Source organism: Numida meleagris, chromosome 4, assembly GCF_002078875.1.
Source record: "Numida meleagris isolate 19003 breed g44 Domestic line chromosome 4, NumMel1.0, whole genome shotgun sequence".
NCBI classification, from domain to species: domain Eukaryota; kingdom Metazoa; phylum Chordata; class Aves; order Galliformes; family Numididae; genus Numida; species Numida meleagris.
The window spans coordinates 65467712-65491561 of NC_034412.1; the positions used below are offsets into that span (position 1 = coordinate 65467712).

General features: G+C 40.2%; 1 protein-coding gene across 15 annotated transcripts in view; it reads right to left on the reverse strand.

Annotated features, from left to right (window-relative positions):
* TSPAN5 (tetraspanin 5) overlaps positions 297-23850 on the reverse strand; it is an 84387-nt gene continuing 60833 nt past the window's right edge. For 12 of the 15 annotated variants that reach the window (XM_021396368.1, XM_021396380.1, XM_021396378.1 and 9 more), the window contains 6 exons: positions 15846-15992; positions 14031-14201; positions 11986-12111; positions 6885-6932; positions 6644-6760; positions 297-469 (listed from right to left, as the gene is read on the reverse strand). In XM_021396368.1, the coding sequence (XP_021252043.1) occupies positions 338-469; positions 6644-6760; positions 6885-6932; positions 11986-12111; positions 14031-14201; positions 15846-15992 (741 nt within the window). In that variant the 3' untranslated portion in view covers positions 297-337. Of the gene's footprint in view, positions 470-782; positions 6066-6643; positions 6761-6884; positions 6933-11985; positions 12112-14030; positions 14202-15845; positions 15993-23850 lie in introns of those variants that run through there. The other 3 variants (XM_021396371.1, XM_021396369.1, XM_021396373.1) reach the window with 2 other exon arrangements.

Consider the following 23850-nt stretch of genomic DNA (forward strand, 5'->3'; position numbering starts at 1 on the left):
AACTCCTTCCAAGAGGTTTTGTCAATCTGTTTTTCAAAGTGCCCCAAACTGTAGCAAACCAATGTTAAAATGTTAAAACTATGCTTATTATTTACTGCAAAACAATGCAGGTTGATGAAACACTATTTTAGAGATATTGAATTGGATTTGCTTTCCCTATAGCGTTTGAAATACTAAAAAGTTTTTTTCACCTGTGTCAACAAGTACAAGACATCATTACACGCTTTTACCTGCACAATTCAATAAGCCAGCTCTCACTATTTCTGTTTCGAAATGTTACACTTAGAAAAATTAAATTTCCACTTCCCTTCACAAAAGTTTAATTCATGACAAAATGCTATACTCCCTTTGTGCTGCTCCCTGCAGACATACAACTTCTGAACACTTCACGGTCACTAAAATGACTATGGTGGGAGCTCCAACAGCTGTACTGACCAACAGCCACAGCAGCGTGAGGAACACCAATGACCTGTCAGAAACAAACAGAGCACATTTGTTAGCCAGACGTCAGTAACAGCTGACACTAGATGTGAGATTTCCTCTTTTGAGGATGTGTTGTTGAGATATTAGTTTATTACTCATTTAAGAGCAGCCATTGGCAGCACAAAACATGCTTTGTGACTACTTCAGAATGTAAATTCTACTATGTGCATGTGAGATCCAGGGATTTATTTCCCCTGCTAGTCTGGGGGAGGGAAGAGGGTGGCTTCTCCCAAAGGAGTTTTGCCTGAACTTTGTGTCTTCAATATTAAGTGCTGCACCACGAGTACACATTCACAACACCGTATTTCACGCAATTTTATTTATAAAATTGTAATTATCTAACAAATTGCATATAAAATGATTTACTTCAAGTAGATACAGAGTACTGCACAACTATTAAAACTATTGTGTTGCCCATCATAAGTGTATTAAAACATACTTAAAAAAATGCATCTATTAAAAAACAAAAACCCAAGAACACAAGTAGCATGACCAAGACCACTTTCAATAGCTTAAAATGAATTACCAGGAAGTATCATTAACTTCCTAAGTATACTCCAGTTACATCCATTGAGATCAGCATGTGATACAATACCACAGTCTAATGCTAAAGATGACAATACATATGCACCTGATCTATGCTTTTCTCCTAGACCGAAGATAACTGGTCTGAAATCAGATAACTAAAGCTCAAGTCAAACTCTACTGGGCATGCAGTTCTGTTATAGCAATACTTTCAATCAGTAAGTGTAGTTGGCTTTTACAATCAATTTTACATCTGATAAAAAAGGAACACAAGAGAATACATTCATATAAAAAGGAATGATACACAAAGGGTAAATATCAACACCTTTCCTTATGCCATTGGATGAACCAAGTGCAGAGATTCAGTTGGAACTGATCTGGAACACACTTATCAGAGATGGATCTGAGCCACAAAACCCAAACCTCAGCCTCCCCAGAGATCAAGGCAGTATCAGGTCCATCTCTGTTAAGTACAAAGAATGAACATGAACATACATACATACAGACGGAACTTCTTGTCATCAACTTTGTATTGCCGAAACACAGTTGACATTGCTGAACACCTGCATGGTGCATGCTGGCAGTCACAATGTTGCTTCATGTTAAGGGAAGAAGATTTTTATTTTCTTCAAGTGGCAAAATTTGGTACATAGCAGATCTACCAATGTAGATTCTTTTGTTTGCATTATACAGTTTTGCTACCAATTACAGACACCCCAAAAAGCTTCAGAGAGAAAACAAAAATGGGAGAGAGAAACTGGAATGCTCACCAGTTCTTGACACCTGTTGAGATCTTAAACTCCCCTCTAATCATTTGCAGAACTACCACTGCAATGCACCCAAATGGCACACATACAACAAGAAAGGAAACTGAATTAAGAATACATATGAGAATTTCTCTTGTGATCAACGTTGTTCATCAGAATCAATTTTGCCAAGGACATCTCTAATGAAGTAAAAATGCAGATATTAATTTGCCAAGACTGCTGTCCATGACGACAGCAATTCAAATAGCACCAAGCTTAGTCCTGCCGCAAGTGATGGTTACCTCCCAAAACTGGTAGGGGGGCGCCGACTTTGATTCTCCAGTTTACAGTCTAATACTATTCTCCTAATGCCAAGTAGCGAAGGGAAAATGCAAGGGAGGTCCTGTTACTAACAGAGCTTCACCCTCTCCGACTGCTTGCTGCAAGTGGGCCCGGAGACACTAGGTGGCAGGCGACTAAAGAGCTTCTGCCTCACCGGCAGGACGAGGCAAAGCACAAACGGCCACTTACTGCACTCAGGTTCGGTCAGTAAAGTCACACGGTGGACATCTTGCTTGTCAATGTAATCATTTCGAGGGTGAAAAGCAGTCATGTGCAAGAATCATTTAATCTGCATGCTACTATTTACATTTCAAACACTATTTACACACCAGAACCACAATTAGCATCTCTCTTAAGGGGAGAGAAGGCTTTCAGGACAGAGCACACTTGAGCAACGTCTCCACTGCTTCAAACTCTAAGGGGTACAATCAAAATTACGGATTTTGAAACAAAGATATTTACTCTCTACTGAAACAAACACACAGGCAAACCAAACATTTGTTCATTAGGTATTAAAAAAACACACACACACATAAGAAAAGGCTTGTGAATATGGAGAGAGAGTATTTAGAAAGCAAAGGAGCAAGGATTGTGGTGCCCTTTGCTAGGGCTCAGTGGAGAATTCAGAAATGGCTTTAAAATCAGGGCTATCACTGAAGCAACCAGACCTCTCAGCAGCAACACTTCCATCACATAGGAAGTGCCCACCAAACAGCTGTTTCATGCTCCACAAAGGGCCATAAGCGTGACAACAAATTTCTGAGCAACCGCTGCAGATTAAGGAAAGTTATGCTGACCTCTGAACTCGCATTACCCACTAGCACATCAGGCAAGCTAGACATGGCCAAAAAGTCGTACTGCCTACCATATCTTATTGCTTTGGAAAATGAGCCCATGTAGCCAGCAATTGTGCTCTAGTTGTGCTCACCTGAAATTTCTGTAAGGTTTTCTGGAAGAAAGCTTGACTGATTTTGGTAGGCTCTGAACATAACAGACTGACCTCCAAGGCCTCCCACAAGCTTTCCAAACTGTACACCTAAGCTGCCAGTAGCTGGGACATTTCTAGGACATCTAATCCAATCTGTAGACAAAAATGTGGGATTTAAATGTGCGATACAGGCAGGTAATCCTGAACATTCAGTATTCATGCATCAAATAACTGTAAAAATGAGAAAAGCTAAGGGTGTTGTGGGGTGGGGGAGGGAATTAGCATCTGCAGCAATAAATACAAGGCCTAGAAAAATAAATTTAGTGGTTTTTTATAAGAACAGTCACTCTGAGTATCACAAGGTATATTGCACATTTGTGTGTACATGTGCAAGTGCTGAGAAAAAGACTTGCTCACCTCAGATCATTTACCTTCCTATCAGTCTAACACTGCCAGTGCACATCCAGCAGACTGGAGCTCAGAGAACAGCACAACAAGACAGAAGGCCAATACAGTACAACTGCAGAAATTCAAGCAGAGGAATGGAAGTTGTTTTCAGAAGCCCAGAGCAGCAACAGCAGTATTCAAGATCAGTGGCAATAAGGAATGTTTCTGTAATACAGACTTTTTTTCTTCAAAGCAAAGCGCTGGGTCACAACCAAGGCTCTTGAGTGAAGAGCGTTCCTGAACCAGACTTCCCTGATTTCTCCCCACACCATTTCATCAGTGCAGCAATATAGGTGCTGATGATCTGTCTGTCCTGCTGCTATCAGGCAAAATGGTGTGTCCCTTTGTGGGAAACAAACACCAGTAACTCCTCAAGATGAGGAGTGACTAAGAAAAACATAACACTGTGGTGAGGTGGAACCATTTTTATTAAGGACAGTGAATTATAATTGCTTGCAAAGGCCTTTAAAAAAAAAATACTCTGAGTCATGGCTGGCCTTTAACAGCAGACACCATAGGATATGGAGGCTGCCTGACTCAGAGACAGTCAGTGGGAGTTAACCAGAAGAGAATGAGGTAATACTGAGAGACAGAAGGACCACAGGACTTTCTATAGCATCTGTGGATGGATCGCCAGTGTGCCCAACACCAGTATTTGGAGGGGGAAAAAACACAGTCGACTAAAGCACAGAAAGGCAAAATGTACAAGGGTACGTATAACCACATGTTTAAGAGCCGTGGGACCAGAAAAGACCTTAATAGGCCACCACAGCAGCCTCCTATCCATCCCCCACAGCAGGGACACTTGGAAAACAATGCATTAATCTCTTCTAATCCATGTACTCCTTAGAAAAGTCACCTCTTGCAAAGAGGTGCTACACACCTTTTTAACCGCTCTTTTACCAAAGCAGGAGCAATGTGCGCATAGCTTTCAAGGCTGATTCTGCAGATACTGAAAAGGGTCAGAAAAGAAGCTTAATTTGTACAAAGTGTGATGAAACTACCCAAGTCATGGCCACGTTTGTAAATTCATTATTATTTTTGAAGAACAACAAATCAAACTTTAAGATGGATGGAGTCTGATCTAATTCTTCTTCCATTATTTGAGCTTGATTCCAAATTCTGCTCCTTTGTCCATTTCAAGAGTATGTTTTCCATTTTAGAACTTCTATTCAATTGCTTCAAGGAATTTTTTTGTTGCATTTTAAGGAACAATGGGACACATATCTTCATAGCAAGAATTTGTCCACCGGAAGTAAGCATTTACTCTGGTAAAAGCTATTCTCTCCAAGTTCCAAAGGAATGGGATATGATCTTCCCATAATCACATGCATTTACCAATAAATAAGTTTGGATTAGACTGTATTAAAACATATGCACAGAATTAAAGCACTGGAGTGTCACAGATTCTTACTCTACAGCTCATGCAAGTGAAAAGAATTGAAGGAAAAAAAAATAAAAGAGAAAGACCAAAGCTTCAGATAGCAACAGACCAAGAAATCATCTTAAAAGAAGTTTTGTACAAGCATATCAAAGCACTAATATTAGTGAGATCCCTAAATATATTAGGTTACACTAAATTCCAGAGAAAAAAGATTTAGCCATATCAGATACATATGCTTTGATTATTTTTTTAAGTTAATATATAATTCATTCTTTGAATAATAATATTCACTTGGACCCAACATCCACATTGCTTTCATACATTTATACAGTTATATCCCATTCTTGCCTTAAGAGACTGATGTCCTAAGATGTGGCAGCAACCAAAGGCTCTACAACCCTTGTTTGTCAAATATAAAACTCCTTTCCCTTCATACAAGGGTGGAGGAAAGGAAGAAAGACGCTGATAAAATTAGGCGGTTCTCTCTGTGAGCTTGCTGATTCCACCTTCAAAGTACTACACGGAGATGGCTGGAAGCTTGCGTTAAAAAAAAAAAACACACACACACACCAAAAAACTAACTTTCCCTTGTTTTAAAAACAGTTTCATTTACTGTACAATAGATGCATAGAAAGTTGCTTCCTGCTTGATGAGTTTAGGCCTGTAGCTACGTTTATCTGTGAAGAAGACTGTTCCTTTTGAGAGTGGTGAGGTGAGTGACCATCTCAGGAATATTTGGCAGCTACTAAGAGCTCACAACATGAAGAATAAACAGTATATCCACAGATTACAATGATGCAACTCTGTCCCACTGCACACACCGATTTTTAAAAAGTGTCCACTTGTTACTCAGGATCAAGAATACAGTAGAGATTCACGGCTCAACAGCTTTCAAACTGGTGGCTTAAAGCAAAAAAAAAAAAAAATTGTCAGTGAGCAGCAGATTTTAAAGAGCCCACTCCTCTCTTCCTCACCCCAAAGAAATAAGAGTTCACTGCAATATCAGGAACTTAAACTTGAGACTATGTGGGAGAGAAGGTTTCCCTGTCACTCGTGTCCATACAGCTTGGTGTCGGAGCGACACACTGGAGGTTTCAGAGGGTTTCGGTTGTCCAGTGTCTTGTTGTGGTTACTTCAGCAGTTTTTACCAGCTGGCTCTGACAGCCTCAATGTCACTAACCAAATTCTGGGCTAAGCAAATCCCAAATATCTGGAAGAGACAACAGTTTATTCATTTGGAGCATTGGACAACTCTTTACACACAGGCAAACTCCTTCGGTTAGACAGAACTTTGATAGGAAAACAAGTAACAGAAAGTCAGAAATTAAGTTAACAGTATGTGTTGACAGAAGAAAGTATTGAAAAACTCCTGTAACCCTCATATTTTTATAGTGTTGCTAGGTTCCAGGAAATTGAAGTGTTCTATATTTGCTTCACAAAAGCAACTGTAAAGGCAATCCACTGCTCATTTAAACACTATCAGAATCTGTAGACCTATACAGGCTTAAAAATCTCTGTCCAATCTCAGTCTAACACAGAGTGTTGATTTTGACCTGTGAACAGCTGAAAAGGAAAATCTCTACTGACAAAAATTAAATTCCTCTTAACACATACAAAAAAAAGCCTCAAGCATTTACCACACCTCACTAAAATCTACAGACCTTATATTTCTAGGTGAAACTCGCACCGTATTTCCAATTCTCATATTCAGTCCCCACCCAGCACCTACACTGTTTTATTTCTCTGCTGTTCTTCTATGCAACTCATTACAAGGAACACAACATTTACCTGCAGTAATGCTATCCCAATGAATATACCCGCAACTATGGTAAGATTGTCCTGCAACCATTTCTCAAATTGAGGGACACAGCCTTTAGTGTAGATAACAATCTGCTGATCAACTTCCTGTCAGGAAATAGGAAGAAAACAGAGGTAATTACATTCAATTATCCCACCAGTAAAATAATCTGTTTTTGCAAGAGGGATTCAGATCCTTAGGACACATTAGAAGAGAAAGAAAAATGCTTACTGGTTTTTGCCTTGCATCATAGCCACACTGGGTATTAATAACATCTTCCTAGGAAAGAGAGACAAACAGGAGGCAAATGAGTGAAAAGAAATGTCTCCAAAACATCATGTGCCAACCTGAGTTGGTCCTGTATGTAGTAATATAACCACCCCAGTTTTGGTCTACATACTACTTTTTAAAAGATTCTTCTCTCTTTCATTCAGTGCTGTTAATTATTAGCAAGAAACAAAAACACAAGGTGAAAAATACTTTCAGCTCTCAAAGGAGCACAGTTGGAAAATCAGCCCTCCACCTGGGTAAACCCCACATTCCATATGCAAGCATTTGGAAATCAAAGCAAAAGGATTAGGAAGCATCTGATTGAAGAAAAAGAACTTTCCACTTAAAAGGTTTTGCCTGTTTACAGAAACTGCTGTTAAAATTTGTCAGGGTTCAGTCATGAAGAGGTGAGAAGGAGCGGTTCCATTCGCAGAAGCTGCAATTCTTACAGGATGTCTGTAAAAATATACATAGAACCTAGTTCCTTTTCAAAACAATAGAGGAAAAAGAAGAAATGGGTAATGTTTACTAGTGCCCATTCTTTCTTACGGGATCCTAATACCAATGGGGAAGGAGTTTTCTTCCTACTGCCTCTGCTTCAGCACATCTCAAGCGCCGTTAGCAGGCTATGACAGACTTTTCCTACTGAACAGGTGCTACCCAGTGGAAGCTGAAGCTGACTTTACTCTGTATATACAGGTATTTCAGGGCAATAAAATGAAGCAACTACTTTGCTGCAACTGCAGCAAAATATTAAGTTACTGGCTAATATAATAACAGTGAGCAGAAGGAACTGCTCAAGGAAGTCAGAAAATCAGCCAGTATTAGCCAGGTGTACTGAACATCACAATTTAATCAAATTGTGGAAAGTTAGAAACACAGCCAGGAGAGATAGATTTTAAATAACAGCCAAACAGAAGAAGAAATCTCCTATCAGCACTTAAGCTCCTCAAGCGTTTTTCCACTTTTCAGGAAGTACATCAACAGGTACCAGTCCTGTCAGTTGCCCAAGCTGAATTCCCTCAATGGACCCTTAGGATTTGAGTAATTTTTGTTTTTTAATGAGATGAATGCTCCTGTTCCAGGGCCTAGAATATCATAAAGCCACGCGCTTCAAGGCTTCAAAAGCAGGTAAGATTCCAAGAGAGGGATTTTAAGCTCTCTTTTTCGTGCTGAACATCTACTTGCTTTATTACCAGTGTCTTCTGTCTTTAACTTCAGGATCTGATAACTGAAAGAAAGTATGAAGAATGAAATGGAAATACACCAACTTTCCTAGGCCTTGCCTGTAGAAAAACATAGAACATTTCAACTTGTTTAACTACAAAGTGAACTAAAGGAGTCTAAATTTGTTTCAAATGAGACTTGCTTTGGCTTAGCTTAGACTTTTCACTTCCTGATTTAAGCAAAATTAAATGCTATACCAAAAGAAAGTCCTGTTCAAGAAAGCATGCACATAACTATTTGCATCGGTCCAACACTGCACTCTAATTCCAAAAGAGAGAAATGTGCTTTCCCATGGAATAGATCTGTGTACGTCATTGCACATAATAAAGCTATCACAGCTTGGTTACATTTATATTCATTACATGCATTAGGCAGTTTTTATTTTAAAAGGTAATTAAGTGTGCTGCTTCTCTACAATGAATAAGAATGAGGCTTATCTTAAAGTTTCTGGTTACTGCATCACCCCCTTAAGAACATGAATAACTACATACACAGACAGAAAACTTTAGCACAGATTATGTATTTATAGCATTACATTGTAGCACTGTCACTGGTTTGGTTTTATAACAACTATATTTTTAAAACTGGGTTGTGATGACCTCTGTGTGTGGGTGGGTGGGCAGACTGGTGAACGTTAGGGGAAATCCTAAGCTTAAAGTAAGGCTTTAGCCTAACATGCTTTCCATTTTGTTATAATACTTTGTTAAGAGACATATAGATATTCACAAGGAATATTTAAACTAGTGTGAAGACGCATTCAAATGCAGAGGAACCGGAAGGCAGCATGTGCACATGCAGGGCAAAGGAGGGTGGCAGCAGAATTGACTACATGCCAAAGCAGCAACTGCTTTGCATTAGCAAGGCAGGAAGCACCTGAGCTGCCCGCTGGCAACTCGCCTGATTTTAGTCAGTTCTATGGACTCAGATATTCAAGGAACTAGAAGTCATTCCAGGTGGAGAAAAACTACCTGAGCCACATCTGAACTACCAGATAAATGAGCACTCACAGTCAAATATATGCAGTGTTACATGGAATTTACACAAAATTGCAGGGGTTGGAAGGGATCTCAAGAGATTATCAACTCCAACTCCCCTGCTAAAGCAGGTACCCTAAAAAGGGTCACACAGGTAGGTGCCCAGACAGGTCTTGAATATCTCCATAAAAAGAGACTCCACAACCTCTCTGGGTAACCTGTTCCAGTGCTCCATCACTCATTCCATAAAAATATTCTACCACATGTTTCTATGAAACTTCCTGTGTTCAAGTTTTAGGCCATTACTCCTTGCCCTATCACTATGCACTACCAAAAAGAGCCTGGCCTCATCCATTTGCCTCCCACCCCCCTTCAGATGTTTATAAACATTAAACAGATCTCCTCTCAGTGTTCTTTTCCCCAGGCTAAACAGACCCAGGTTACTCAGCCTCTCCTCATACAGGAAATGCTCCAGGCCCTTTATCATCTTTGCGGCCCTCCACCGGACTCCTTCTAGAAGAAGGAGTCTTTCTGTCTTTTTTGAACTGGGGAGACCAGGACTGGTCACAGTATTCCAAATGTGGCCTCACCAGGGCAGAGTAGAGGGGGAGGATCACCTCCCTTGACCTCCTGACCACACACTTTCTAATGGACCCCGGGATGCCATTGGCCTTCTTGGCCACAAGGGCACACTGCTGGCTCATGGCCAACCTGCTGTCCACCAGAACACCCAGGTCCTTCTTCGCAGAGCTCCTCTCCAGCAGGTCACCTCCTAGCCTGTACTGATGCGTGCAATTATTCCTCCTCAGGTGCAAGACTCTACACTTGTTCCTGTTAAACTTATCAGGATCCTCCCTGCCTAACTCTCCAGTCTGTCCAGGTCTTGTTGAATGGCAGTGCAGCCTCCTGGTGTGTCAGCCATTCCTCCCAGAATTGTATCATCAGCAAACTTGCTGAGGGTGCGTTCTATCCCTCCATACAGATCACTGATTAAGATGTTGAATAAAACTCAGTCCAGTATCAACCCCTGGGGAACACCACTGGCTCCAGGCCACCAACTAGATGCTGGGCCACTGATCACAGCTCTCTGAGCTCTGCCAGTCAGCCAGTTCTCAATTCACCTCACCGTTCACTCATCTATCCCACACTTTCTACACTTAACTACAGTGTTTAGCAAGACAGTGTCAAACACTTTGCTGAAGTCAAGGTACACAACATCCATTGCTCTCCCTCATCTACTCAGCCAGTGATGACATCATAGAAGGCTACCAGCTTGGTCAAGCATGATTTCTGCATGGTGAATCCATGCTGACTACTTCTGATAACCTTCTTCTTTCCAATTGCTTGGAGATGGCATCCAGAACAAGTTGTTCCATCATGTTTCCAGGGACAGAGGTGAAGCTGACTGGCCTGCAGTTTCCCAGATCCTCCTTCCAGCCCTTTTTGAAAACTGGAGTGACGTTGGCTATCCTCCAGTCTTCAGGCACCTCTTACATTTGCCAAGATCTTTCAAAGATGATTGAGAGAGGTTCAGCAATCACCTCTGCCAGCTCCCTCAGCACACGTGGGTGCATCCCCTCAGGGCCCATGGATTTGTGTGAGTTGATTTCGGCTAGATGCTCTCTGACCAGATCCTCCTAGTTCAACGGGAAGTCTTCCTTTCCCCAGACTCTCTCTCTTACCTCCAGAGTCTGGGATTCCTGAGGGCTAGCCTTAGCATTAAAGACTGAAGCAAAGAAGGCATTCAGAATGTCCACCTTCTCAGCTCCATTACCAGGGCACCCACCTCATTTAGTAGGGGGACCCACATTTTCCCTAGTCTTACTTTTACTGTTGACATACTTACAAAACATCTTTTGTGTTATCCTTTACCTCTTTTGCAAGGTTTAACTTCAAGAGGGCCTTGGTCTTCCTCATCACATCCCTACAGGACCTGACAACATTCCTATATTCTTCCCACATTTCATGGACCTTCTTTCCTTTTAGTTTATCCATGAGTTCCTTGCTCATCCACACAGGGCTCTTGCCACCTTTCTCAGATTTCTTACTCGTAGGGATGCACTGATCTTGAGTTTGGAAGAAGTGGTGTTAGCCATGTAACAGCCTCTAGGCACACACCTATCCTTATTCCAAGTTTTTCACTGTCAGTGAACTGCTTCCCTATGCTCCTGATCATGTCCATACTATTAATGTATGGCTCCAGCATCTTCTGCTTGATAAACCAGAACTATTTAAAAGGACATGAAAATTTATCAAAAGAGCTGCTCCTTCAATCAACTTCTGACACTTCAAGTCTGATCTTAGGTGACTGCTGGACAAACTAATTTTAAAGGGAGACAAAGAGTGCAAAGACTTCTGTGGCTGTCTCAAGACTGTAACACAAACATACACCAGTTCTTCAGAACACAGGCTGTCACTTATTACTGCACCTAGCACAAACCAAGCCAATGTGACTGCAGTCTCTGGACACTCCATTAAATAATGAGCAATATCTGCTTTAGAGTGTCTGACCTTACAGTTGTTCTTTAAGGCGGAAAGTGAAATATACTGACGATAATCAATTATAAGCTCATATCCTTCAACTCAATATGGATTTCTGCTTTTTATACTTGCTAAAATTAACATGTACATTCAGCTAAGCTTGTGCTTCTCTCATTCTAATGAAAAACAGCAAACATGAAAAGCATACAGTGAAGACTTAAGTTAGTTCAGGATTTTTGCTGGTGGAAGAGAAATTAGTAGTTACGCTGTGCTTCAAGTTAAAAAAGGTAGAAAAGTTAAGATCAAGCATGACTTCCAGAAAAATCTCATACAATCATTTAAAATTGAACAGCAGACCCCTCCTCCAGACTGCGACTTACGGCAGGGTCTTTAGTGCAGCAAGAGAATGGCACACCACAGCGCTCTCGACTTGCATTGGAATCTGTGCAATTGAAGTAAATATTAAGGTTCCAGTCATCAGCTCCGAAAGCCCCGCAGCACTGCCACTAGAACACAGAAAGGAGAGCTTTTTGACTTTCAGTATCAACAAATCTCAGCATTAAAACATGCACAATTGCTGCCACTTTCCTTCTAGCTTTCCATAAAGAATCTGAGATTCCCTCATTTAATTGCAGATGCATTATTTAATTTTTTAAGACCACTCCAAACTTTTAAGTTGTTCTAAAACTACCATGGAATTCAAGTTCTGTTCACACCCTGCAATGTTGCTCTTTGGAGAGAAAACTAAAGAGTGAGCTGATGTTCTAAAACCACAGAGTTGCACAGTCCTAGAAGCTCAAGCCCCAGGGACAGTATAGTCAAGTGTGATATTCTGCCCGGTCTAATGTGCCATGAGTTCCTAACAAATCTGATCAGCATCAAGTGCTGCACTAGTATAGCTACTCCATTTGCCAATTTGAAGGAATCTTTGCTAGGCTGTAGACTAGTAAGAATTCAGCATTTATCGCACATAATGGATTGCACAAGTAACACCTTAACTGAAGGAAAGCAGAATCCTTCAAAAAAATGCTTCGAATGTTACACTTAGTCTCTGGTAAAAAAATGCTGAACCTGTAAAGAACAGACTGGACTTCAGTGGAGCACTGATGATTTACAGCACTCCAGAATCTAGCCCCAGGACCCCATCTACACCAACTAAAAACATACTAATAATAAATAAATAAATCCAACTAATCACATTTTTAAACTCTAGGAATGGCAATTCTCTCCCTCTGGATGTAAATACAGTTCCATCTGCATTACCAGAAATATGTTGTCTTCAAGTCTCATCTCTCCTAGCTGAAAAAGTAGCTTGCTCTCCAGGCTCACGCTACCCCGAGTTAACTGTCAAGAGTGGTAATCCAGTTATCTAGTGTCAGACTACTGCAAAACTGGATTGTAGCCTTTTGGTTGCATACATATGCCCCACTGCTTTAAGACTTCCGGCCTTCTTCAAACTGGAAAAGATTCAAATGAGTACAAGGATCCGCATTCTATTACTCACTCACATTTTCCCCAAGGCATATAGAAGCAAACCAAACACTGAATAAATTTATTTGCAGAATATATAACAATAAAGGGACATTACAACTTCAACCAACACTTAATGATGCAGCTATGCAGGGCCAAATTCAAAGTGAAGTTCATAAACCATAGACCAGAAGAGAGTAGTGGAGCAAGAATGTACTGGCAAAATGGACTGCGTGTGAAATCCAGTGCAAGATTCCTTCACATGCTGGCAAATTTGACCTCTGAACCTGCACAAGCATGTGCATCTGACTTCACTCTTCCCTCCCCTTCAGGTGCTGCTGGAGTGTCCTTTAGAGATTTCTTAGAAGGACTTTTGGAATTGCCCACCTCATTAGGCTAAAGGCATTAAGTCTTCTTGAGACAGAACATCAGTTTCAACAAGCCCCCATAATCTCTGTCACTCTGCAAAGTGGTGTAGCACCTCTAATGTTGTTTAAACATCACTAACATTCAATTTATAACTGAATACGTTTTCATCAAGCTTAGAAAATTTTTTTGTGTTTGTTTGTTTTTTTAAACAAAAGTGATAGCTCCTACAAAAAATATTTTGAAAATAATCCCCCCGAACTATCTTTACAGACACATACAAATATGCTCCAACAATCTGAACACAAAACTCTTATGGTAACTAGTCAGTTTGACACACTTATCTTTAAAAGCCTTCATGAATAAATCACCCCAACTCTCCACTTTAATTGTTACGCTGAATAATACAACGAGAAATAAGCCACTTTTCACAGGTACTGTGAGTTTGCAGAAGTTCTGTGAATACGGCTAGAATTACATTCTAGTATATTTTTGTTAGTCCCTGAAGAAACCAAACAGACAGGAAGTAACAAACAGAGAAGGTATTTCTTTAAAGCGAGCATTAAAAAATGAACACAGTCCTACTTACATATTCCTGCGTAAAGTCTATGAGGTTTTGCAAATCAATGTCATCTCGGTATGCTCTGATGTTGTTGTTTATAAAGAAATACAGCTGGTCCTTGATCCAGTCTTTGAAAACAAATGCTAGAATACCAGCAGTGAGTTCCAAGAAGAAAATAATTCCAAGAAACACAGAAAACTACGAAGAAAAAGAAAAACATTAAAATTATTTTGCTGTCTTGCCAAAAATTTATTTTTCAAGGCTCACAATTATGCCTGGTGGTAAAGCTTTGTCTGTTTCAGAGCAAACTCAAGCTACTCATGCAGACAATAAATTTTAAATTAAAAATACATCTTTTTTTCATTAGAGCTGTAGTACCATACTCTTAACTTTATTCTAGCAAATAATAAAAACACCAGTGAATTCAAGCATTGGCACCTAGAGCAGGACATTTCACTGGAATTTCCAGAGAAGTCCAAAATTGTTCACTCTAAATTTCAACAGAGATAGCCACCTGCCAGGCTCTTTGAAAACTCATGTTAAATTTCTGTGTAGGCACTCTCATTTTCAAAGGCACCGAACAACAAATAGAACAAATTAAATGCTGTCTATGTGACCTTCTCTTTAGACATCCTCACTGGTAAAACTCTGCCTAAGTGGGTAAAGCAAAAATTGCTAACAACAGAAATTAATTAATGACTGAGTCAGAGAGGAACGTCTATGGAATGACTCACATCCACATTAAAACCAAATGAGGCTGTGATGATTAATGCAAATACAATGGATGCCAGAGGCATTACTAACGATCTGCTGCTTTCTCTATGCGTTTCTACTGAGTTTTAAAACACACAGGGGTCTCATATACTGGAATTCCATCCCTTTTGCAACTGTGCCTTTAAGTCTCATTTTAATATGCTCTCTGTGTTTGCTCAGATGCATTTTTAATTCCTCTGTCAGCTGCTGTATAGGAAGCTATTTCTAGTGCAGCAGATGGGTATGTTTTAGAGAAGATGAGAGAAAGAAAGAAGAGGAAAAAAAAACAAAGTTTACAATAGCTTCTCTCTCTTTTTTTTTTTTAATAGAAGTAAGAAGAGAACAAGTTAAAACTATCTCAAGCAGCTTTATAAATGGCTCAAGAACCATCAACTGCCTCCTCCTGAAATACAATGTGTCAGTGGGAACCAAATACGTGATCTGAAAGCTGATTTTTCACTGGAAACCTTTTTGTGTATATACTAACAGTTAATGGTTATGAAGACAAATACTATCCTGGCTGTGCTCAGCTCTGGAAGGTGCGACAGGAGAGGAAAATATCTTGAATTTATTCTGCATCTTAAATTTACATTAGGCAATGAGATCTTTTCACATTATCTATACAGTACAGAGCCGGGTCTTATCAGCAAGCAATGCCTTCCTAGCAGTCCTATCTCTTCTGTACCATGATGGGAACTTGCACAGCAAAAATTACATGGTTCACATTCAGTTGTGTATTAAACATTCCTCCTAATTCACAGGCAGCTGGTTATTGACTTTAAGTTCAATTCAGGTTCTTAGCGACAAGAAGGCAAAATGTTAGGCTATATCCATATGAAAAGCACTAGTTCCATGCTATGATTCTTACCATTGATAGTTCTAAACATTAAAAAAAAACAACAGCAAGCAGCAGAGATTAAGATCTATAAAGTGTTAACAGTTAATCAAAAGAGATTTGGAGAACAGTCTTCTCACATCAGTAACACCTCCTGCTCCCCAAAAGGCATTTTAAAATCTTTACACAGTTAAGCAGGAATACCAAACATGACTTTTGCCATGTAACTACTGAATGCCACAGTTGCTACTTACAAATTTGAGGAGAAAGGTATTTTCTCGCAAAGCTCCAATGCATCCTGCAAATCCCAAAATGAACATAACTCCTCCTACCACTAGGAAGAGCCAAACTGGATCAAAGCCACCCAGGTCAGTGATGGAAGAGATGTTGGACAGCACTCCCTGGGAAAGAAACAATACCAAGAGATAACACACGTGGCCAAGGTTTCTGTAGTAAACATTCAGCTTGCATTTTTCTTTTTAAAAAGGTAGAGGTTTAAAGTAAACAAATGCTCTTCAGCACAGCAAGAAAATGCAATTCATAAAATCTCTGCATTAAACAGAGAGATAAAAAGGGAGATTATGTTCAATATTTCTGAATCAACATATGGGAAGAACAAAAAAGCATTCTTCTAGAATCCTCTGCAAAAAGTCAGATTTACACATTTTAATAAAATTTAACTCGATCTTATTACCCATGGGGAGATGCATTTTAGGTATCAGACATGTTGTTCATGTAAGCACAAACTTACAAATGTTAACAATAGAAAAAGCAGCCAACAGCAAGAGCCTTTACACTCAGTATTTACAACAACTGACAGAAATTAGAAGTGAGCTCCTCAGTTAAATGCAGCACTTTGCAACAACAAATTTTATGTTATATTTTGACAATTTAGATACCTGGCTGATTAAAACTTCAGTCACCCACATGCCAAAACCTCATTACGTAAGTAAATTATGGCTACTGTCTAATCAGTTAACATCAATTTCAATGTATCTTTTTGCTAAGTTTCTTAGTAGGACGGAAGGCCATTTTAGGACACGTCTCAGGAGATGGTATGCACCAGCTTGGGTTAGATTTATCATATGGTAAACATACTTTGGATAAGACAGTCAGCACAGCCCACTTATAATGCCATTAATCCCTTAGGTACAGAGCTTGGGTTGTGATGCCAGGAGTCTTGAGGACCTATTTTATTGATCTGAAAACATTTTAACCGGAGTTGAACAGATGGGTCATATCAAGGAGCAAATGCAAAGTCTTCCTTATTCCAGTGAGTTTGCAGAGGAACAGTTACAATTACACAAAGCCTTCTGGCAGCAAAACAGCTGAAGCATCACTGTTTCTTCATTTAACTCCCTGGTGTCATAGGTCAATACAAAGCACACTGCTGCAGTGGACATTTCTTCATGTGTTCCTTCAAAGAAGTCTGAACACAGGCTGAGTGTTTTGGACTACTGCTTTCTCTATTAACTCCTGAATTAGCTATGCCTTGAAAAGCAACAATACAAATCTTCTCCTCTACAGCTTCTTATTTGCAGATTTATTCTCAAGTTTTTCATCCTTTTACTTGTTCCTGCTCACATCCACTTTGCTTCTTTTGCTCCCAGAACAGCAATTGTTTTGAATGATGTTACCATAGCATCATTTCCAAAAGTTGTTAGTAACACTGTTAACAGGTAACTCTTCGTAACTGTAGTTTTGGATCTGTGATTTTGTTTTTTAATACTCAATTTGAGCCACCCCAGCATGTAAATAGTCACGCACCCAGTATCTCCAATACAGCACATCAGTCTGCACTTCCATAATTTCCCACACAAAACTGATGCTGAGTAAACTGGAAATGAAGACAGTCCGTAATACTGTTTACTTCTGAATGACAGACTGGATGAAACAGGTGCCTGAATTTCTCCTATGCACACAGCAAGGAGTCTTGGAAGAGGCCAGCATACCATAGGAAAAAGAAAAAGAACAACAACAGAACAGAACCTAACTCTAATGTACAAACAATAAACAAGAACACGAGTCAACATTCTCAGACTAGATTTTCCTCCTACTAGGAAGGCTACTGCCTGACAGAGGGATGAAAAAAATATATTCACTGCTTTCCTCCTACAACATATACAGTACTAGACATTGCCATTCATTACAAAGGAAAAATAGATGTAATGCATAATATAACACAACGCTGCTCAGACCCAGTATTGCTGTCAAAGCAGACCAGCTGGTATGCCCCCTTTTCTAAGTAACCAGTGATGAGGTGGTACAAGTCAGAATGAATTGAACACTTAGCAGTAGTGAACACTTAAATCAATTTGTACAGAAGCTTACCACCCCTGTTTCTTAATTACACGAGAAACAAAAAAAGAAATCAAAGACACAAATTTCTGGCTAAGAATAACAAACAATAAGCAGCATAATCTAACATACAAATCTCTGAAAAAGGCATTGGTTTGGACACATGCAAGTCAGAAATCACAAGCTCTGTCCCAAGGAAAAGGTCTGCTGTAATGACTTCCAAGTCATTGGAAGTCCATGACAAGTTTGGAAGTCCTTTCTATGTTTCCCCCCATCTCATAACATGAGAACAAGTTATGCCTCAAAGCAAAAACTACTCCTAATTTCTTTTAACATTAGCTCATTTATTTTTCACTAAAGCGCTATAGCAGAGTGTAAAAACAGTCACTGGAAAAAAGACATTGCCTATTGCAATTATTTTACTTCAAAAAAAAAAAACATTCAGAAGGATGAACAGTCATCTAAGTCTCTCTTCATAAGACACTTCTCTCTTGGATTTTCAAAGAAAAGAAAGAACAGTCTAATCAAGTTATTTCCATCTGAAAGTAGTAAAATACAAATGCAAGATGAAATCCAAATGTAATTCAGCTAACACCTGTAGATCCTGCTCTTTGAGAAGCTCGTCCTTATATAGATAAGCGTTAGTAAGAAGAAATATACAACTTCGTACTTTGTCACACCTAATGACAATAAAATTTAGCAAATTGGTTGTATTTATTTTCCCTTTCTGATCATGCCCTTTCCCACCTTACTTGATTTTCTAGCATTGGCAGTTTCATGCCACTCTGGCATGTCACAAGCTGGCCAGTCACTCGGCAAAAGTCACTCATCTCAGCAGAGTTCTCCTCCAGGCTCTGACTATTCAGGACAGCTGTGATTTGACATGCACTGAAGTAGAACAATATAGGCTTTATCTGCCATTGTTTGCTACCCTTGGAGAGCACCTTTATGTGCATCTTTTGCTAGTCCACATATGGCAATCATAAACCAAGCTTGGACAAACTCCAAGTAATGCATCCTGACAGCACAAAGCATACTGTGTAGTTCTCATTTGTACTGTGTGCTGTTCGCATATGAATCCCAAGTTACCAGTATTCTGGAGATACCTCAGGATATAAAGTCTTCAGAGTGGCTTTGGCAATAGAACAGTTGCTAGCAAGAGGAATGACAAACACAGACAATGCTCTGTGCATACACCTAGGCTTGCACAGAGGTGGTGGCTTATTCTGGGGAAAGTACATGAGTCTCATAGTTGCCAATTCTTTCTTCATCCCATCTTCAGCCAAAAGCAGAAGGAAGCATGTATGGAGCTGATTGAGGAAGAGGAATCTCACAAGATAACACCGCTTTCTCCAGTGACACTGAATCCTCAGGGCTACCAGTCATGCATGTAATAGATGGTGATTGTTCGCCAGCTCATCTCTTCCAGGGATGAAAAACCTAAACACACCACCTGTAAATCTTTTAAAGTTGGACTCTCTGCAAATGAAAAGGAATTTTTCTCAGCAAAACTACTGCAGCAGTCCAATCTTTACCACAAAACAGCTGCAAGTACTATTGATATTCTGGCATCTAAGAGGAAGAAAAACATTTTTTTTCCTAAACCTATATTCACACTTCAAAAGTATGGTAATGTTTCTGGAGTACACACACAGCACTTCTTTGGTAGTTTAGACAAATGCCTAATCTTTACTTGGCAGAAAACGCTTTGTGCAGAGGTGCACATGCTAATACTTCTATTCTCCTAGTGCCACCAATCCACTGCAGTCCCACAAGGAGACCAGCAGGACGTATGCTCTGGATGAGCTACAGCTCATCTGCTTGCTCTGCTCCCCCAACCTCAATTGCCTGCTGTACATTTGAATGTCGGGGTTCTTAGTCTTTTCATCCCTCGCAAGTCACTACTTGCTTGGCGTTATGAAGGAGCAAAATCATCATCCATAAATGAACTACAATCAATAATGGTGAAATTATGAAAAAGTTGCTTTATTTGTGAAGAGTATTTGATTTTGGACACTAGGACAGAATGACACAGGTATGCAACTAGAAAGACTGGAATCATATTCCTAACCCACCCCACACTCAGGAGAACAGTCGAATGAAACAGCAGGACCTGCTCCTTTCTCCAGCAAAGGAGTGGTGGAGAGGCATTGGAGGTGCCTTCTGCCACACCAACAAACACCAGATCACCAAGCCAAGCCCATCAGAAGCACCTGCAGGAAAACAGGGAGGTGACATCATCTAGTACAGGAGCAAGGGCAGAGCAAACCATTTTAAGAGAGATGCCTGAATCTAGTGACTGATCCTCTGTTCTCATGCTGCTTTCTTCACGTGGCCAGAGCCGAGCACCCTACAACAAGCTGGATCTCATGCATAGCTCAAGGCAAAGGAAAAATATTGGTCTTGAAGACAGTTATTTGATAAGGCCTCTCCCGATATTATAGCTGTACTGTTGCTTGCTTTTATCCCATCAAAAAAGATGACGGATTCAACATATACTTCAAAAAGGATAAGGGTCACACCCTTGCTGCTTTCTCCATCCCACACAGAGTTTGCTGGGACCTGTACTGCTTTCCAAAGACAGATCTCTAACTGCACATCCAACCTTTGATATTTGATACACATCTATATTAGCATTTCAGTTCGTTTAAAGGGACTCCCCATAAGCTATGATATATATTCAGTTCATATTAATGGTCTTAGACCACACAAACCAGATTACTGACAAATGAAGACACGCCCCCATAATCTACAACCTGTGCTCCAGACACTTGGAGGCATTCAGTCCATAGGATCACTCTAGAATTAGCCTGAAGAAAACAGCAGCACGCTCAGCAATCCCCATGACAAACAATATCCCAGAAGGCCATAAAAAGAAGAAATCATCACAAGTAGAATGGAAGAACTCAAGAAGAAATGCACAAAAATATTTAAGATGGAAAAAAGCCACTAAACTGCTCTGCTGCAGAAGTGCATCTCCACGGTGAAGAAGAAAGTGAGTAGTCAGAAAAAAGGTTCAGCAATACAAGACCTTCAAACATTTCTTCTCTGCAGACTAAGGATTAACCTTTCCACAAGCCTGTCTGCAAGACTTAGACATGCTGGCAAACAGAAACACACAGGAGTGATTTCCAAATGTATTACTTTAAAATGGAAAAAAGATCTACTTTCACAATCATAAAATTTTTGCAGTTTCTCCATTCTGTGCCTCTGAATAAGCATGAAGAAGAGAACAAGAGTCATCAAAATACGCCAAATTAATTCCACTCCAGCATTTTGTCTCTGCAATCAAGAAACTAGGTGAGCGATGTTTACAGAACTTACTTCCTTGTTTTTTGTTGGTTTTGCATTTCCTACAACAAATAGTAATAGCAGCAGAACTTTAATTTCCAAGCTTCTAGTGAAGGAGACAAGCCTAGCTGCCTTGTTGTGGCAAAGCAGAGTTCAATAGGTGAATGACTGGTAGAAATACATACAAGATACAGTTTTTTTACATTTAGCAGGATTAATGGTTACAGGGTGTTGGAACACTACTAAAAATTATTTGAAAGTGTCATTAGATAATGAATCTTTATGTACTGAAATCTAAACTTAAATGTACCAGTGAGATTTAATTGATGTGAAAAAGTTAAGTTTAAAACTTGAGATCCAGACCAAGAGCTCCTACTCACCAAGAGCACCATGCAGGCACACAGACGTACCACACTGGTATTCCAAACTGTGCAAGTCGCCTTCTGAGCCAGAGTATATTCTAGTTACTCTGATTTAACAAGAAAAACTTTGAAACTAAACTTACGCATGTAATCAGCCTCTTCCATGTCTCCCACTTCATTTCAGCCAGCCTTTTAAGTGAACTAAGGCTAATCAACAAATTTTGCAAGGATCTAAACATTTTTCCCCACTTTAGCATCTCTGCTTTTACAACCTCCTACCTAATGCAGACTCCAAAACGTCAGTATTTTCCTTCTAAAAGCTCCCACTCCACAGTCCCCAAAAGCCTCAGAAGACATAAAAGCAATTCATCACTCATTCTCACTACACTTGCATATAAATCTCCTGCAGGTAGTGAGAGAACCACAAAGTTTGTTTCCTAAGTACCTACTGGCATCATACCATGAATGCTCTCAATGAGCCTTAAGACCACATTATTTAATATTCACAACCAAGGAGGGAAGTAGACATTTTGTACAGGGTTAATTTGTTTGTAAAAGGCAACAGAAAAAATTGCTTGAAGTGGTTTAAAAAGTTAGTGAAATACGACCGTATATTTTCCCCCGCTGCTGAGCAGACACAGGGTAAGTAGCTTGGGCTTAGTACAACCTCTTTATATGTTAACAAGCTGGGGGGAGGGGGAAAAGGGGGGTGTCAGCTGCTCAGTGGATGAACTTCTTTCTCCTTAAACGGTACTAGACCAAGTCTAGTGTGCCTGAAAACACTGTGAGATTGTGAGCTACACAGCACATCTATGGTATAGACAGCTTTATTCATCCCTCAAGTTTATTGTCCCCACCTCCAGTTCTCTTTCTGAGTCCACGATTCAGAATGCTAATTGCCCAGTTTTTGTTCAGGCCTGGCTGGCTGGCTGTCAAGCCAATTCTACTGCCTGGTTGACAAATGAGCTCTTCTGCCTCCCTGCAAAGGAAGGTCACGAGACTGTACAGTGTGGCTTTTTTTTCCACTTTTTTTTTCTTCTTTATTTTAAAGTCTAAAGAGAATTCAAACCAATCTAGCAAAAAACGAAAACCAGCCACCAAATCAACAAATCTATCACAGTCTCACCTGGCAGCAGACAGGCTTTCTGTAAAATGTGGATTACTACATTACATCCTGCATTTTTAACTTGGCCTTGTACGCTATTTTTCTGCGATGCAGCAGAAGTGCATACAAGTCAATGACCAGGACTCAGAACAACACAGCTAGACGTGAAACCAAATTATTAAACATAGAAATAAATCAAAAGCCTCCCCACTACTACATCACCTCAAAGTACAGAAGTCCTTCTGAAGACCTACTCTGGCAAAAACATGATAAATTTATGTTTACATATTATACAATAGTACTACTAAGTTCAACACTGACAAAGATTTAGTTCATTGGGACAGCAGCAGTCTTCACAGCATAACACACTGTTCAAACAAAAAAAAAAAAGGGTTGAAAGGGTTTCAAGGTCCTGGCACAGCACATCACTGACAAGAGCCTGGCTCCATCTTCTTCGCACCCTCCCAACAGGTATTTATAGACAGATCCCCCCCACCTCAGCCTGTTCTTCTCAAGGCTGAACAGGCCCAGCTCATTCAACCTTTTGTTGTAGGAAAGGTTCCTTATCTTCATGGCCCTTTGCTGGACTCTTACCAGTATGTCCATCTCTCTCTCCTGCTGAGGAGCACAGAATTGGACCCAGCACTCCAGGTGTGGCCTCACCAGTGCTGAGCAAAGGGAAAGGATACTCTCTCTCCACCTGCTGGAAACCCTTTGCCTAATGCAGCCCAGAACACCATTAGCTAGAGCTGCCTTTGCAGCAAGAGCATGCTTCTGGTCAACCTGGAGTCCGCAAGGATCCACAAGTCCTTTTCTGCAGAGATGCTTTGCTGTCTTACAGTGTACCACTACAACAGACCACGATGCCTAAGAGATATTCACATCAGCCTTACACACAAAGCAGAATAGCTAGAGGAGTGCTTTTCAGTCAAGTTACAAATCTTCCAAGTATTTGGCTTCACCTGCTTGTCTGTCACCTCCAGCTCCCCAGCTGCAGCAAGAACAACTCTGTATGGGATGTAGCTGATCTACCTCTCCAGTTGCATGGGGACTACGATTACCTGGCACCTGATCCTAACTGCAGTTTCTGGCCACTTCCTGTCCCCAGGAGATGCTTAAGATGACACGATAACAGATATACAGATCTTGAGTGAAAACATGAACCTTGGACCCTGGTTATTTACAGTTACGAATTGAAAGCAT